The 16,926-nt window shown below is 39.4% G+C and overlaps 1 protein-coding gene across 2 annotated transcripts in view; it reads right to left on the bottom strand.

Annotated features, from left to right (window-relative positions):
• The window catches only part of BCKDHB (branched chain keto acid dehydrogenase E1 subunit beta), a 38,438-nt gene extending 23,169 nt beyond the window's left edge, over positions 1-15,269 (bottom strand). The window contains exons 1-8 of one of the 2 annotated variants that reach the window (XM_053381347.1): positions 15,091-15,269; positions 12,455-12,532; positions 11,935-12,003; positions 9,859-9,992; positions 8,936-9,091; positions 7,428-7,536; positions 2,486-2,583; positions 1,570-1,680 (exon numbers count right to left, since the gene is read on the bottom strand). In XM_053381347.1, the coding sequence (XP_053237322.1) occupies positions 1,570-1,680; positions 2,486-2,583; positions 7,428-7,536; positions 8,936-9,091; positions 9,859-9,992; positions 11,935-12,003; positions 12,455-12,532; positions 15,091-15,235 (900 nt within the window). In that variant the 5' untranslated portion in view covers positions 15,236-15,269. The remainder of the gene's footprint in view (positions 1-1,569; positions 1,681-2,485; positions 2,584-7,427; positions 7,537-8,935; positions 9,092-9,858; positions 9,993-11,934; positions 12,004-12,454; positions 12,533-15,090) is intronic. The other variant, XM_053381346.1, reaches the window with a different exon arrangement.
• Positions 15,270-16,926: the final 1,657 nt, after the last annotated feature.

Here is a 16,926-nt window from a genome sequence, read left to right as displayed (position 1 = left end):
GCAGTTAACATTGGAGTTATGGCCCAAAATATCTGAAGAGAACCTGATTAGCAACGGCTGACATTTTATTTTAAAATTGCATTCTTTGTGCTCCGTTTTCATTGCTTTGTAGTCCTTCTTGTATGTTGCTGCAGGATATCACACCTTATTTTGCTAGAACATTCTTGGTTCCTAGTACAAAAGTCCAAATTTCACTAAGTTCTCTCTTCAAATTTCCCAAAATGTCATTAGGAATCTTGAGTTTAATTGTGGTGCCATTAAAGCAGGTGGTCCTGATTTTACTTGTTACAGGAACTCAAGAACATTTACAAAAAGAGGAATCTACCAATGTGGAAAGAGGAAGCTTTAAATGGGGAAAATAACAAAAAAAAATGCATGAGAAACCATCTGAATTAGCAAAATTAATGATGAGAATTTAATTATTTACTGACAACTAGGGCACATGCAGCTGCTGTTGTCAACATTCCTCACTTGAGAAATGTGTGATATGTGTGCGGTACAAAAGTATTTTAAAAAGAAAAAACACATGTTTAATTACTCTTTAGAAGTGCATAGCAGCAGCTGGAGAAGGGTCCGGCAATTAGTAGCAGAAATAAACAGTCCTGTACTTGGGCAAACAAGACAGAAAAGCTGGAAGTGAAGGAGACAAAGCTATCCTTCTCTGCTTCTATGCTGCACCAACCCAAAGCTCCCGATACTGCATTTCATTGTTGTATCTTGAAATAATTTTTATTAAATATTTTCTTTTTATGCATTCTCAAGCATTTGGAGAGGCAACACACACATTTTAAAGTAAAATATAATCAATAAATGAAACTTTACTCATCACAGGAATAAGGGAGAGGGTGTCCCACATTTGACAAGGTCACACTCATTCTCCAAATGTTCAGAGATTCAGAAGGAATGAATGACAAGATAAGGATGCATTTTAAAACTAAGCCCATCACCTACCTTTACCTGGTCTAGCAGGCCAATCAAAGTTTTTCCCCAGGGTGTGCACACTGTCGCATGCTGCCACTTCTAGGAAGCACAAGTGCAGGGTGGGGACCAAAAGTGGACAAACTACCCCAGAAGGAGCATAACATGTCCCCCACCAGAGGCAGTACCCCTCCCCCAACACGCCCCATTATTAGCCAGTTATTCTAAAAGTTCTAAAGAAGAAAAAAGCTCTTTTAAAAATTATAAAGAAAAAATACACATAATATATTTCAGAAAATAGATTACAGATTTCTCTTCAAGTCAGTACTGTGAATACAGGTACCATTCCCCTGATTTTAACCATCATGTTTTCCAGGTAGCCTTCTGACTACCCATCTCTACCTAAGAAGCTAACGTACCACAATATTTTACACAATCTCATATGACTGAACAGTATAGAGTAGACTTTCAAAATTATTTTGGAACAAGCTGAAATTCTGTCTTCACAGTATAGTAGTCAGTAAAACAGCGCCAAAACTCAGTTTTAACTTGAACTAATAGAGGCCTCTAGTGGTGGTCATTCCACAAAGACCTACGATATGAAAAAATAACTGAAGTGCTTGAATGCGCTAATGTGCCATATGTACCTACCTTGCATATAGTCTCTGCATCCCAAGGCAGAATAGTCTTCAGATCAATTACTTCACAGGACACACCAAGCTTTTCTTGAGCCATAACCGCTACCTCTTTAATAACATGAACCTAAATATTGGGTGAAAACATGCAATAGTATATTAGATATGTAGGCTACTGAAATTTCATTTCAGCAACACTCAGAGTGCTTTTGAATATTTCACAACATGCATACTGCACTTATCTTAGCATGACAGCTAAATAAAATAAAAACAGAATTGATGCTATATGTGTTTAATTTAAAGGTTTCCACAATGCACTGAAGTATTTAAGTTTCACAGTCAAAAGACTGTGGATTGGAGCCATAGTTAGCTGCCCTAAGATCCCACTGAAATAAATGGGACTTAAGTCATGATGAACTTTTCACACTGCTTCCATTGGAACCTCCACACAGAGTAATCGAAACCCACCTTATGCTGGGAAAAGGGAGGAGTTGGATTAGGTGGAGGCATTGCACCACCCAGCTCTCCTGGCTCAACCTACCAGTCACTGAACACATGGACAGGAGCCAACGAAAAGGCCTAAAACAGGGCATTCAAGGCTGGTCCCACAGCCATCACACAACAGCATTGGGCCCAATCATCCTGTCTTCCTTCTCCCTACTCCCAATTTCTGCTGTCCCTCAAATGAGCAGCAGGGCTGCGGATGTGGCAGGGGCTTCACCAAGCCCCACTGGCAAGGGGTGGGAGTTAGGAATGTGCCATTAAGTCTGGATGACATGTACTAGATTACTGTGATCCCTAGTCTGCATAGCCAATGGCCAGGGATCATGGGAGTTGTAGTCCACTTCATCTGGAGGGCATTTCAAAGAACATTTTTCCAGGAGATAATATAGCATAATTTCTCTTTAAAAATCCATCAGAGTCTTACTTGCCTGCGTACCCCAGGCCACCAGTGTAACATCACTTCCATTCTGAAGGACTTCTGCTTGAGAGAGTGGAATGTAGTATGGCTCCACAGGGACTTGCTCCACTGAATAAATGCAAAGCAATGTAGGTTAGATTCTCCAGCTGCTAAACAGTTACATGCTGAACGTTAATGATTTAAAATTTGCATTGTGTTACTCATGGTTTTGTGTTAGTTGAACATACCTTGGGGGTACGAAAGAAAACTGTTTTCCCATAGTCAAGATTCAATGACCCGAGTTACATAACCACTTTGAGGTTTTATTACAATCAAGCAATATATAAATCTTCTGAAATTAATTAATTAATAGCAGGTGCATATTACAAAGCACCCAAGAATGTAAACTGAACAGGTGAGGCTGAGGCTGCAAGAAGTTCCAGGAGATACAGGCTGCACAGTGGCAAGGCACCCCCAATAGCAAAGGGAGGTCTCTGCTTGCCTGATACTGTACATGGTATATTAAAAGTTTAGAAAACAAGACTTAACAAAACTCATCACGTAATGAGCCACTAGGTTAATGCTGCTATATGACTCTCTACCAAAAAACATGAATTGCTCAACAACAAAATTTCCAGTACCAGTATCCATTCTTTTAACAATTTGAAACAATTATCAGAAGCAAAAACAAAAACAACACATTGTTGTATGTTTTCATTTGTAGTTTATTTATAGGTTAATTCCACAATAGCAACACTGTAATTTCTAAGGAACAGCTATGGATTGGGAACTGCACTGAAAGATACAGGCTTGGATGCAAATGGCTATTTCTCCCAATGCCCAACTCCCCGTCTGCAGCCTTCTGCCAAATCACATCCATTCCAAGGGCCCCCCAGTCCTCAGCAGCGGCTTTCTATTGCTGCAAAGAACAGCCAGGAGTCTGTGACATTCACATTTTCATTGAAATATGTTGCGTCATTCGATATTATTGACCATTCTCAGCCAAACCTTCTGCTAAAATAAAATAAGCTACTTTCTCTAGCTTTAAATGATTCCCATTTACCTCATTAGCTTAACTCAATACAGTGAAAGACCAAAGAAATCAAAAGAGAGCCTAAATATATCAGTGCTCATATGTGAATGCTGGTAATTTTAGATGTAAATGCTCTTTCACACTATTTTCCCACTAACAATGACATCTGCTCTTAGTTATATAATACTAGTGAAGTAATTATTCCAGCCTGGGCATTTTCAATTATAGTTTCCAGGTGTAATTCTAGTCACTCTAGCAACCCACAGAATAACATACAGCTATATAGTAAATTATTCTGAAAATAATTGTCAATCTTTCCTTGTATGCTTCTATTAAAGCTGCAGAAGTATTTTTCCCTTTGGACAATGAGGCCCTTTTACACACTGCTTCTTCAAAATTTCATATTTGGCAGCAACTCTGAAATGCTATAGTCCTGCAACCACAAGTTATCACCTGCTCTAAATTGGCTGTACCAGCTTCTTTTCCTTGAAGGGATAAGTACACTGATTAAATCATAAATTCTGTTACCATCATGTAGGCTCTACCTTCGTGGGATTTCAGAAAATTCCAGAATGACCACAGAATTCAGTTTCCTAAGTGTCTGTACTTTCATTTAACAACAGAAGAAGCAAATTTCTAAGCCACATGACTGCAGAGATAACGCTGGGCGCCGCGCCCCCGCCTACTCTCCGTTCCCTGATGCTGGAGCCTGAAGCTCCACCACTGGTCACAATACCTCCAAAGCAAATATTCATTACTTAGCTTGAGGAGAGCTGGGCTGTGGTGCTCGTTGTCATAAGAAAAACATTGTGGTACAGGATATAATAGTTTTCAAATATGGATTAGACAGAAGCATATAGAAAATGATATCAGTAATTTCGGGTTCATGCAACACTCTGCCTCCATCTGCCACCATACTGTGACTTGTGGGCTTCAGTTACTTTCAGTCATCTCAAGAAGACCCTGGAGCTAGAAATTTTGAGAATCTCTGGTCTTAGGTAAGCTAGGTTGAGAGTGTATGATTCACCAAAAGCCATCCAATTAATTTCATGTAGCTATAATTGTTGGAACCCAAGTCTCCCACTGCAAAGGCCAAAGTTTGCATAATGACAATCCTGTGATTTTTAAATAGATATTGTAACATGAGGTCTAATTTCAGCTGGAAATTAGAACTTTATTAACAATAAAAATCAATGGAACCAGTTATCTAGCATTACCAAAATGCTTGGCTCAGCTAGAACTTTGAACATGCCCTGGAATGATGTGACTATGTTAGCTTTACTCTGAGGTATGAGTGCAGTGCCATGGCAAAGGAATCAGAAAAAACTGTGGTTTAAGCCAAATCTTCTCCCACGGAAATAACTGTGCAGTACCTGTGTAAGGAATGGCTTATTTTAATAGACCACAAGCCTCATTAGCCGTCAGAACCTTTGCCATATCTAATGCAAGCATATGCTCTTGTTTAGCTCTGAGGACATCCTCTGGCAAACATCTTCCACCAGTAACTGGATTAAGTCTAAATTTGCATTTCCTGGGAAACACTGCCCCCTTTCCCCGCTAGTGACAGATTAGCCGCCTGGCTCTATGTCATGTTTGCTCAGAAACCCCTTACGAACATCCTGCAGCTATGGAGTGAGTAACTTGTGTTGATATATCAGAAATGACAAGTTAATTAGCATTTAATGTCCCTTTCAACCCAGCACTGTTAAGTTAATCACCCTTTGCACAGAACTAATGGCAGCTTCCGGTTGCAGAATGCCCTCCTCGGTGATGTGTGCCTATCTCCCTCATTATTAACATTCAAGAGAAAGTTCAAAATGTTCCTGTTCACTCAAGCATTTTATAACTGAAAGATGTTGTCCACATCAAACTTGTAATTATTAGCTGTGGGGATACAAGACTGCTTTATTAAAAAAAAGTTTTCAGGTGCTTTAGATTATGTTTTTATTTTATTTTTAATTGTATTGTTTTGCAGCTTTGTTCTTTACTGCCCTGGGCTCCTTTTTATTATTGTTAATTGTTATTAGCATGATTATTTCTCACCTGCAAAGCTTCCTCCAACTAACATTCTATGAATATTCATAAATCCGAAGTCATGCATTTGGCAGTGCTAGTGTTTGATTTTATTTACAATTAATTGCAATAGAAAAACACGTCTTTGTGACAGGGCATTTTAAACGCTGATTAAAAACAAGCAAGTTTTTCCCATCTTACCTGCCATGTCACTATAACAACCACTGATGCAAATCATTTCTGCTCCACTCATGTCATATATGATAGAATTAAATGAAACTGAAAAGGTCATAAGCCATAAGAATACTCTCTCCACAAGATACTTAAACCTGATAATGTCAAGGTGACTCATTGTTTCCTATGAATTACCACTATGTGCTCTTGATTCACTAGCAAATATAGTTTAAAACACCTCTATGTAAAATTTATGTTTTGTTTAAAACAATTCTTATATTTTGAATAAAGCAGTTTTAAAATGTTGCTATTATTAAAATAACTGACTTCTGTATTCACCATAGTACTTTGCATTGCTTCCTCCTGCATCAATATCTTTACAAGACAATGCACACTGACAAGTCTTGCCAAAAATTAAACGAAAAACCTTGTTCAAAGGTAAAAAAGTGTATTTTTTCACCAATATTATAAATTATGCACCTAATAAAAAGACAAACAGCTTATTTCCTTCTCTCTCTTATTTTTGGCACATCAATATTTTCAACAACAGGAAATATGTACTATTTTACCCTTTCATCATGAAAACGTGAAAAATTCAACTCTTTTGTATATTACTGTATTTACTCAAATCTAATGCTCACCTTTTTTGGCCAAATTAAAGTGTGAAAATTAAGGCGCGCATTAGATTTGATGCCACATTTACATTTGCTAGCAAATACTTTTGGGGGTTTCAAGGTTCTGAAAATTGAGGTGCACATTAGATTCGATGGAGCATTAGATTTGATGGTGCATTAAACTAGAGTAAAAACAAACATTTTTTAAAAATGCTAGCAGGAAGACTACCTAAAGCCAAAGGTGTATGTATGCAGGGCAAGAAGCTGGATCACACCTGAATAGTCTGCCTTGAAAATAGCCCAAAACCTCCATTTCTAGCCTAACTGAAAATTGAGAGCCTCCTCCCACATGATACATATATTAAGACCCAAGTTCTTTCTTGACTGTTTGTACTAAATGAATTGTTCCTTTGATAAATAAGGGAACATTGATTCAGCACTCGAGCAAACACTTTAACAGATACAGGCCCAGTTCACATATAATACTAAGCCATAGTTTAGAGTTATAAGGATGAGCCACAGCAAGTTGCAGCTTATGCTCACTGTTCACCTCACTTCTTCTAAGACAGCTGTGATAAAGAAATTGAATGTTTCCATTAATTGCAGATATAGCTGAATGAGAAATCTAATCTTAAATATGATTAGTGAAAATAATCCTATTTCATAAAGTTTGAAACAAGCTCAAACTAATATGGCCAACTTAAACCTCTTTAAACAGATACCCTGGGCCATTATTATAGCAAAATACCCTTAACAGTGAAATAGTCCTATTTCATTCTTCAGTCATTAATAAAAGGCTACCTTCCAGCTGGTCAGGCAACCTTCAGCCTATTAAAAAGATAAGGGAGGCAAATCCATAGTTGTCAGGCAGGAAATCTTTCTTTCAAAGATCTTAAAGCACCACCACCATCAGGACTCAACACAGTGGGACATTATTAGTAGTATTCTTTCATATGAATAAACACACAGGACTATGCTTTAAATAATCTATTTCTTCATATCCAAGCAAATGTTCGATAAACGAAATAAGGAAATGAGTAATTTAAGCTGGCTGCTCAAATAGACCATGCTTCCTTATATGCCTATACAGAACATCATCTTCATTCACTTATTTTTATGTTGTGCATAAAAGCCTTTACCTGCTGCTCTGTACAGTATTTTAGGTTCAAAGAATATACAAGGGTTTTTATCTTCTATGCATGATAGCAATAGTCCTTTGGCTTCTACAGGACCTCTTGGAACAACAACCTGGAAAAAAGATAGAATAAGAAAATCTACAAAACAAAATACTTCACTTATTAAGAGGCTAATTACAGAAGCAACGTAGCATACCTATCACCTTCTTATACTACTATTTCTATTCAAAGTTTAATAACTACCATTATTCAATCATCAAAACTAGCTCAGAAATACCTGAAAGAGCCTACAGCTCTCTACTGTGACCACTGCATCCAATGCATTTTTTTCTGAAATATGAGCACATTATAGAATAAAAAAATCTACATCTGGTCAGAGTTCAGAGTAGTTATCAGGTATATACAAATCAACAACACAAACAGTCTCTCTATGGTTTTCTTCAAAGAAGACTAATGGCGCAAGCTACATTTTAAACTGGCTTGCTTCAGTAGCAATTAAAACTGGTGTGGCACAAACTACAGTGGAACAAACAAAGATTGAACAAACTTACAAAAAGAGCCTCAGAAGCACAGTACTGAAACATCACTGTATGCCTATCTTGCATTGCTTTTAGAACAGGCTTGAATATAATCCTCAAAATATTATCCAGTGACACTGCTGTACCTATACACTTTATCTGCTACTTGCCCCAATAAATCGAGGGCAAAACACTAAGGCACATCAGAAGCTAAACTCAGGCCAATGCAGTCTGCCCTAAATATCAACTGAAATTCTGATTGTGGCACTTGTTCAAAAGCAATACCATTCGACTGGCAGTATAATTGTCTTCTGACAATTCTGTTTGATTCAAGTACACTGGTATTTGATCTGTTACGAGTTTATTAAAGGCAGCTCTAATCATCACTCTTCAAACCTGAGAGTAATAAAGGGACTCTACTCAAGTAGCCATGCCAGCAAAAGGTTCCCAGCTGATAGTTCCTAAAGATTTCCCAAGAGATTTCGTAAGTTCTTCTCTAAACCATGCTCGTTTTTGTGTGAAGTATAAACAGCTTAATCATACAAAGAAGTGATCCCCTACTTTCAGACTGAAGTGATACATTCCAGCAATAACTGCAATACACAAGTCCACTGACTGTGAGGTGCAACTTTTTAATGCATATTTGATAGGGTAGCACTTCGTTCTTCAATGAAGACTCAATCTCAATTCAAATGTTTGATTTTAATTTAATTTTAGCATTTAATTTTGGGGTGGTGAAGTCCTCACAGTACTCTGCTACCACATTAGTAGTGATCCTTATACATAAAGGAACCATGTGAAAAATTAGTTAACATGTCAAAACATGTTAACAGAAAAGGGAATCTACAGAGTCCATCTACAAACATCACCAGATTCATTCACAAGGTAACATGGCAATTGCTTAAGTCACAGAGAGCCTCCCATGAGGAATAGTTAACCGTAATGGTAAATCCACACCAATTATAATAAAATCCATTTATCCAATTACCTTACCTTTAGTCCTGGACAATGAGCAAAAAAGGCTTCAGGGCTTTGAGAGTGATATAATGCACCATGACCCACACAACCCCAAGGGGCTCTTATAGTGAGGCTTCCACAATCAAAGAGATTTCCAGAGCGATACCGATACTTTGCCGCCTCATTAACAATCTGAGGGGAAGATACATTTATTTAATTAATCTTGAACATACTCAGGAACACACATACTATGCATTTTGATCGTTCATGTTCCATTGTACAATATTAAGCAGGAACAGACACCCCAAATCTTAAAACCAAATGCTAATAAATTTTTACATCATTTTCTTTGCTTTACAACACACTTCCTTGAGCCAGCTACAGATATAACACAGATTTCTAGTATCTGATTCCTACAAATTACCCTTATGTGTTGCTCTTTATTATTTCTGTAACAAAGTACATTTTATCAAGTATGCAACAGCCGAAGTCAAAGCTAAATACAAATGTTCAGTTTTTAGCCTAGCTCCAATACTTTTTCACTGAGGGCTGCCTCACATTACAAGCAGCAGCAAGAAGTAGCACCAAAATTGCATTCATCTCTACTTTCCACCACTTTTTGAAATGTCTGCAAGGGGACTCATACATTTCCCCTCTAAGGAGATACAAGCATACTATCTGCCCACAGGAGAGCTGTAAATTTTCTTCTTCTTCTTGCATGTTAGAAGTATGAAGAGCAAGCACAGGCACCACTGCATTCATACATACAATTTTGGTGCTTCATGTAACATGCAAAGTGCCAAAACCTTATCAGCATCCCCACCTAGTGCAGTCATATTGACATTCTGCTTCAGCCTCCCTCATGTCCAATCCCATTTCTGTTCAGCTTTTCATTACTTTAAGGAAAAATAACAATAAACTGTTATTCTTATTTTCAGCATCTTAGATTATGCACCAACCTGATCAAAGGCAGGGTAGATATAGTCAGCAAACTGAATTTCTGCAATGGCTGTAGCACCAGTTACTGCAACTCCAATGCCAAATCCTACAATTCCTTGTTCGCATAAAGGAGTATTGAACACTCTGTCTTTACCTACAAAAATAAGAGTTTCTCTTAATAAACCTTTTAAAATAAGAATATAGGGTAGATGCGCAGATGCAAAAGATACTTCTCAGAGTACAAGCTACTTAGTGGAATTCAGGAGCCTACAAAGTGACAATAACTTTTTTTTACTAAAAGCTACTGTCAGAAGTAGTGATGTCAGAGAACAATGATGGGAAAGTCTGAAGCCACAGAGCTTTTCTCCAGTAACTTTTGTTTGTTTTGAAATATGTTCAATATTTTATTTGGTGTGGTTTCTTATCAAACCCAAGCTAAATTTACTCATCTATAAACATTTAATGTATCATGTGTAAGTGGACACCTAAAAACATAGTTTGATATATTTATGAAATGTTACCATATGAATCGCTTTAGCTTTATGCAAGCATAGCTACAAATATACCTACTGTTAAAAGGGGCCATTGTTACAATTTATACTACTAATATGCAGACAAAGAAACTTGTGTAAGGGTAAGGAAAGTAACACCTACACTAGTAACTGTTTATTAATGTTGCAGTTGAAATATATTTGTGATCAGAGCAACCCTAACCACTAATCCATGTTGCTGGCAGGGGTTAGGATTGGGAGAGGTTCCACTGGGCTCTAACAGTGTGAAAGGAGATGTGCTGTCCCAGAAGCCCCTGCCAAAAGTGCAGTGGAATGCACACTACTAGCCATGTTCTCACTAGCAGCAACCAGAGTAAGTTTCCCACACAGTGCATTTCACTGGTAGATCTAAAGCCAGTTTAAAATAGAAGTGTGCAGATCTCTATTTCCCCACATGTTTGTTTGTTTGTTTAGTCGTTTAGCCGTGTCCGACTCTTCGTGACCCCATGGACCAGAGCACGCCAGGCACCTCTGTCTTTCACTGCCTCCCGCACTTTGGACAGACTCATGTTTGTAGCTTCGAGAACGCTGTCCAACCATCTCGTCCTCTGTCGCCCCCTTCTCCTTGTGCCCTCCATCTTTCCCAGCATCAGTGTCTTCTCCAGGGAGTCTTCTCTTCTCATGAGGTGGCCAAAGTACTGGAGCCTCAGCTTCACGATCTGTCCTTCCAGTGAGCACTCAGGGCTGATTTCCTTAAGAATGGATGCGTTTGATCTTCTTGCAGTCCATGGGACTCTCAAGAGTCTTCTCCAGCACCATAATTCAAAAGCATCAATTCTTCGGCGATCAGCCTTGTCGAAAGATTTCCCCACATACCACAACATAAAAAACCACCCCACGTCAGACGTCATTAATAACAAATCTTAACCTACTTATTTCATTTGCAAAATGTTATAGTCGTTCTTGATATATCAACATGTAGAATGTTGTTCCTTGCAAATGCAATCTTTCCCCCTTGTTGGGCAAATTGAATTGCTGAGCTCTATCAGCGTATACCACAGACCCCAAATAAAACCATCTCATGTCAGAAGCACAATCTAACACAAATGAATGCACTGTTCTAACAAAGCTTGACATTAAATGAAAATTTGCTATGTTTTAAAATGATAAATATGGGATTCCTTGGTGCAGAATATTAATAGTTCTGCACATCCTGCATAACTGTCAAAGAGCCTAAAAATCATTCAGTTTTATTAACCTTCAAAACCAAGGTGAACTAGGCTGTAATTCTATACAGGACCCACTTTCCTAGAAGTAAATCCTTCTTACCTCCACCAGGCTTACTTCTAAATAGACATTATAGGACTGTGCTGTTAGCCCATTTTTAAACTTTGGAAATAGCTGCCTGCATTGGCTGCTCTGATCACCTTTACAAGAAGGAAATAACAATTTCTCAAGTGGAATCAAACATATAACCTCTCTCTCTATATATATAATATTATATATATATATATAATATTATATATAGAGAGAGAGAGAATAGTTAATGTGAACAGGAAGAGAAACAACGATCTGGCAAATGAATCATATAAGTTGTAAACTCACCATACTTGTCTCTCAAGCCAAGAGTGCACCTAAAGACTCCCCCAAAGGATACATCTTCACCAAATATTACTGCAAGTGTACAACAAGGAATTAAGTAAATAATTGCTCAAGAATACAAAATGATTCTTAGTTAATAATGATGAGTAATTAAAAGGAATCTCAAGTTCAACCTGACCCTTTGCATACTTTGCATTATATTATTCAATATAATCAAAACTCTGGCTGCACAGTAGCAGGATGTATAGCTACCACCAGGCCTATTGCTTACTTTGTGAGATTATGGCTGGTCCTATCAAACTTATTACCATATCGTGGTTCTGAATAGTTTCTAACAGATCAAAGTCACTGCTTGATTTTTTTAGAATTCTACTATGTTCTTGTGCTACATAAATCTCAAATTAATTCGTATTTACATACAAGTTTTACCTTAATTCAGATTTAGTTTAAGAGTGTGTATTCAATAAAAAGGGCTTCTAACAAAAGAACCTCCACAGACATAATTTTAGATATAAAACTATACCTGCTGTTGGATCTTTCGACAAGGCATTATCCAAGGCACTTGTAATGGACTGGAAAAGGTTCATTTTCTGTGTCTGGCCTGTGCAAAGAGACCAATAAATTAAACAAGACAATGGTTAAATACCAAATACCTGAAATATTGGGTTCTAATCCACAGAGACAGCATGATATATTTCCAATCTACAAGATTTTCCATGACCCCAGTGCCTTCAGCTATTCACAGTTCATTTCACTACCTATAACTTCATAAAGGGTCCATGCAATAAGGGTTAAGATTTCTTGTTAGCTATCACTTTCTGTGCTATTGATTGTAGTTGAGCGCTTCATAAGGTCAAATGAAACACATCAAGTATGAAATGTTCATCACTCATCAATAGTTAATTGTCTTTCTTGTACATTAAATAGCTTCTGCTATTCTGCTTCTGCTATTTAATCCAAAAGCTGAATAATGAAATTTTAAGACACATTCACCATGAATAATCTTTGGGGGGCTCAGCTTTGTTCAATACCTTTGCCTACATACTAAGGTTGCAATCCTAACCCCACTTACATTGGAGTAAGCTACAATTAATTAAATAGGATTACATCTGAGTAAACATGGATAGGATTATGTTTTTTAATCATTGTACTTTTCAGTAACAGCTTAAGATGGGGAATGGGGGATGACTGAATAATACATAGTGCAAATTCCCCTCTGTGGTACTGTAATATTTGGATGTTGCTGGTTTGAACTGGTTTTGCACTGTTTCAATTGAAATTTTATCGAATTATTTTAATTGAAACATTAAAATGTATATACTCCACTCTGGGACCTTATGGAAAACCAGATTGTAAATCCTATTATTATCAACTAGAAAAAATACTGGGAAAAATATTGTACAGAATTGAAATGAGCTATTTCTGTTTCTTATTGAAATATAAGAAACAGATAAAGCAGGTATTTGGAATAATGAAATGTATGTAGCCATACACAGAAGTAGTCAAGCCTTGTGCACAGCATAGTTATATCACATAGGGGTCAGTACCGAGACTCACAATAAACTAGCAAACCAATATAATTTATAGCAGAAATCACTGGGGTCATTTTTCTGCACTGAAGTACTATATGTAGATACCATGCCCTACAACAGCTCTTCTAGAGAAGTACCCAATTGTTTGCCTTTGTTCATGTGAATGTAGACATTATGTAACATTATATACACACACACACACACACACACACACACACACTTTTGGATGCACTCATAATAGGCTATCCTTTTAGCATTCTTCCACCGCCAGCTGTTCAATGGTATTTAGGAAGCAAGGAAGTGGAATTACTTAACAGGTGTAACTGTCTATCTCTGCACCCTAAAGTACAAAATCATTATAGTTCTGAAGCCTGACTGACGCAATTTCTCTTCACGAAGTGACCTCATGTACGAACTATAAAGTAGCACAGGTCACATCTCCAAGAATTCATTTCAGCTTATGTAAACTTTTGAGTTTTAAAAATCTTCTGTACAGATAAATTATGGCAGGCTGGTGTCACAGAGTTCTAGTAGTACCATCGTTTACATATACAGTGGTACCTCGGTTTACGAACTTAATCCGTTCCGGAAGTCCGTTCTTAAACCAAAACCATTCTTAAACTGAGGCGCGCTTTCCCTAATGAGGCCTCCCTCCACCGGTGCCCTTTCACTGTTCGGCTTCCATTCGTAGTCCAAGATAAAATTCGCAAACTAGGACACTACTTCCGGTTTTGTGGAGTTCGTAAACCTAATAGTTTGTAAACAGGACTGTTCGTAAACTGAGGTACCACTGTACGCCTGTGTGTATGGCAGGCGGTTTTCATGATTTTTACTGTCACTCCTACCCACAGGAGTGTGTGTTTGTCAGTAACATCTCTCACTCCCTAGAATCAATATTTACAGGACGCCTTGTTTTGGGAGTTCCACGTTCAAGGAGATGAAGGAGAAAAACCCTACTCCAACATTAAGTGAATGTGACCAGATGCAAAGAACTACAGCAAACTACCAGCTGGGTGCAAGCCTCCCAATTTTTGCCATAACTGCTAAAAAAAAACTGCCAGTGTCCTTCTGTCCTCTTTGGCACCTGGCTGCCTTGCTGCTCTGCAGTACCACTATGAGGTGGGCAACCTGAATTTTAATAACGCGAGCACCACCACCCAAGGGAGGGTAGAGAGTAAGCAAGTTTGATTTATTTCTGCCCCCCATTCACAAAGCGATCGCCCTCTAGCTCCAAGCCTTCACCCTCCCCAGCAGCAACATGAGGCTGAGTCTCCATAGGACAGCGGAACCAAGCGGGAATGAGAAGGGAGAACGGACTGCACCACTTTAAGGGGACGAGGGGGGGTGGAAGGTGCCTTTTTAAAATTCGGCTGCACGTAAAAGATTCTTCAGAAATAAAAGGCGCGGGACTTAGAAAAAGGGCCTAGCGCCTGGTGCGCGGTTTTTGAGTAACGGCATCCGGTGGGGTGTGTGAAAATATCTTTTTTTTCTTTTCCCCCTCCTTAAATGGTGCAGTCCATTCGACGGCCTCAGCTTTGCGCCGCCTCAGTCCGCCGGGCGCGTGGACGGGAAAGCGAGGGCGGCTGGCTTCTACTCAGGAGCGAGTGAGGAGGACGGAAGCTCTCACCATACTGGGTGGGCTCTGGGTCCGGCTGGAAAGTGAAATGCGCCGCGTGCCTGCGGCTCAGAGGCCCCGTCGCGAAACGTAGCCGCGGCCGAGGTCTCGACGCCGCCGCAGCAGCGCCGCGCAGCGCGAGCCCAGCGAGCGCCATGTCGGCTGCTGACGAGGAACGCGCGCGCGCGCCCGTGGTCTCGCTACGCCGACCCTGAGAAGCGCAGGCGGGGACCGCACCGGACATTCTCATTGGCAGCTTTGCGAGCGGGGGACGGGCCAATCAGAACCCTCCCTGCTGGGGCGGTGGGGTTGTGTTTAAAAATACCGAGCGAGACACTGCTCTGGAAGGTGGGGGGAATTGGCGTTGTAAGACGCATGCGCAAAGTATTGGTGTGGATTAGCTGCTAAGAGGGAATTGGGAGGTTCGCGTGTGATATAAAGGGAATCTTGGCAGCGATTTGACTTTTGAAACTGCAGAGTTGTACGGAAACGGCACTTCCTGCCATTTTGTGCTCTCCCTCACCTGCAAGGATAAAAACAACAACAACCATGGACACATTCAGGACACACACACCCAAATAAAGATAGAAGCAAAGTTCATAAACTTTCTCAGGTCAGGTCTTATTTCTTGAGGGAGATTGCATTCATTTATTTGCTAGTTGTCAAACACGTTAGAAATCCCTTGCTAGGGCAAGGTGGAAGGGTGAGTGATAGAGCATATGCTTTGCATACAAAACGACGCTGTCAACAAATTGCAGCACATGAATCGAGACTCGCTTAGCTTAATCGTTTCTTAAGCATGCTTATTTGAATTAATGAAAAATGCAAATATTTTCCATATGATGTCAAGGTGAGTTGATGGAAGCCCTGATATATCTTTAGAACACCAAATATGGCACCGCCATGAGAGGGACACCTGCAGAACATTCCATCCATGGAACCATGGTGCCTGCTGAAACAAGGTGGGTGTCCAGCAAGAGCAGCAGAGGACCAAACAATTTCCCTCAACCGTAGTCTGCCCTCTGCCATCCTCCACTTGCCTGCCTCGCAACCAGTTCATAGGGTGGCGCTGCCTGTCAGCTTCCCCCTTCTTAGTTCCAGGGTTGCATATGTAGAACTCAGCAGGGAGGAGGAGGGGGGCAAAATTAGAATTCGTTGTCTCTGGCTCTACCTACGGTTGGTCTCCCTGCCTTCCACCCTACCAGTCTCGATGGGCACCAGCCACAAACGCTACAGCATCTTATTTACATCTTCAGACATTTCGCTTGAATGCCCATTGCAATGTAGTCTGCAAAGTGCATCATTCATGTTGCAATTCTCTGACAACCCACAAGATGGCATAGAAAAATAAGGAACAGCAATAAGTAGAAACCTTGCTTTAGTTATCTAGCGATGTACTAGGGCACACTAATGCAAGGATGGGGAGCCTGTAGGCCTCCAGGTGTGGCTGAACTCTAAGCCCCCCTCAGCTTCAATTACCAATGATCAGGGATGATAGAAGCAGCTGTAGGAATAGGATAGGGCAGAGTATATGGATTATGAATTTAATGTAGCACTGTAGGAGTCCATTTGTAAAATGGCAATACCCATCACTTCTGTCCATGTAAAATCCATTTTTGTCAACTTTGTCAATAATAAAACAGTGTTATCTTATTTGAAATGCTTTGCGATATAGCATCAAATGTGGACGTCCCCATCCTCCTTCATCTGGCCTCCTACAACAATTTTTCAGAGCTAATCTTGTTCTCTTCATCTGAAATACAAAATTTTTAATCATTCTTTGCCAATTCTTAAGAGAGGTAGGATGGAGAGAGAGAGAGAGGAAGCACTTGGAACAGATGTAGGAAT

The sequence above is a fragment of the Podarcis raffonei genome, chromosome 3 (assembly GCF_027172205.1).
Source record: "Podarcis raffonei isolate rPodRaf1 chromosome 3, rPodRaf1.pri, whole genome shotgun sequence".
Classification (NCBI taxonomy): domain Eukaryota; kingdom Metazoa; phylum Chordata; class Lepidosauria; order Squamata; family Lacertidae; genus Podarcis; species Podarcis raffonei.
Note: the sequence above shows the minus strand (reverse complement) of the source record. Positions and strands in the feature narration are given on the sequence as shown.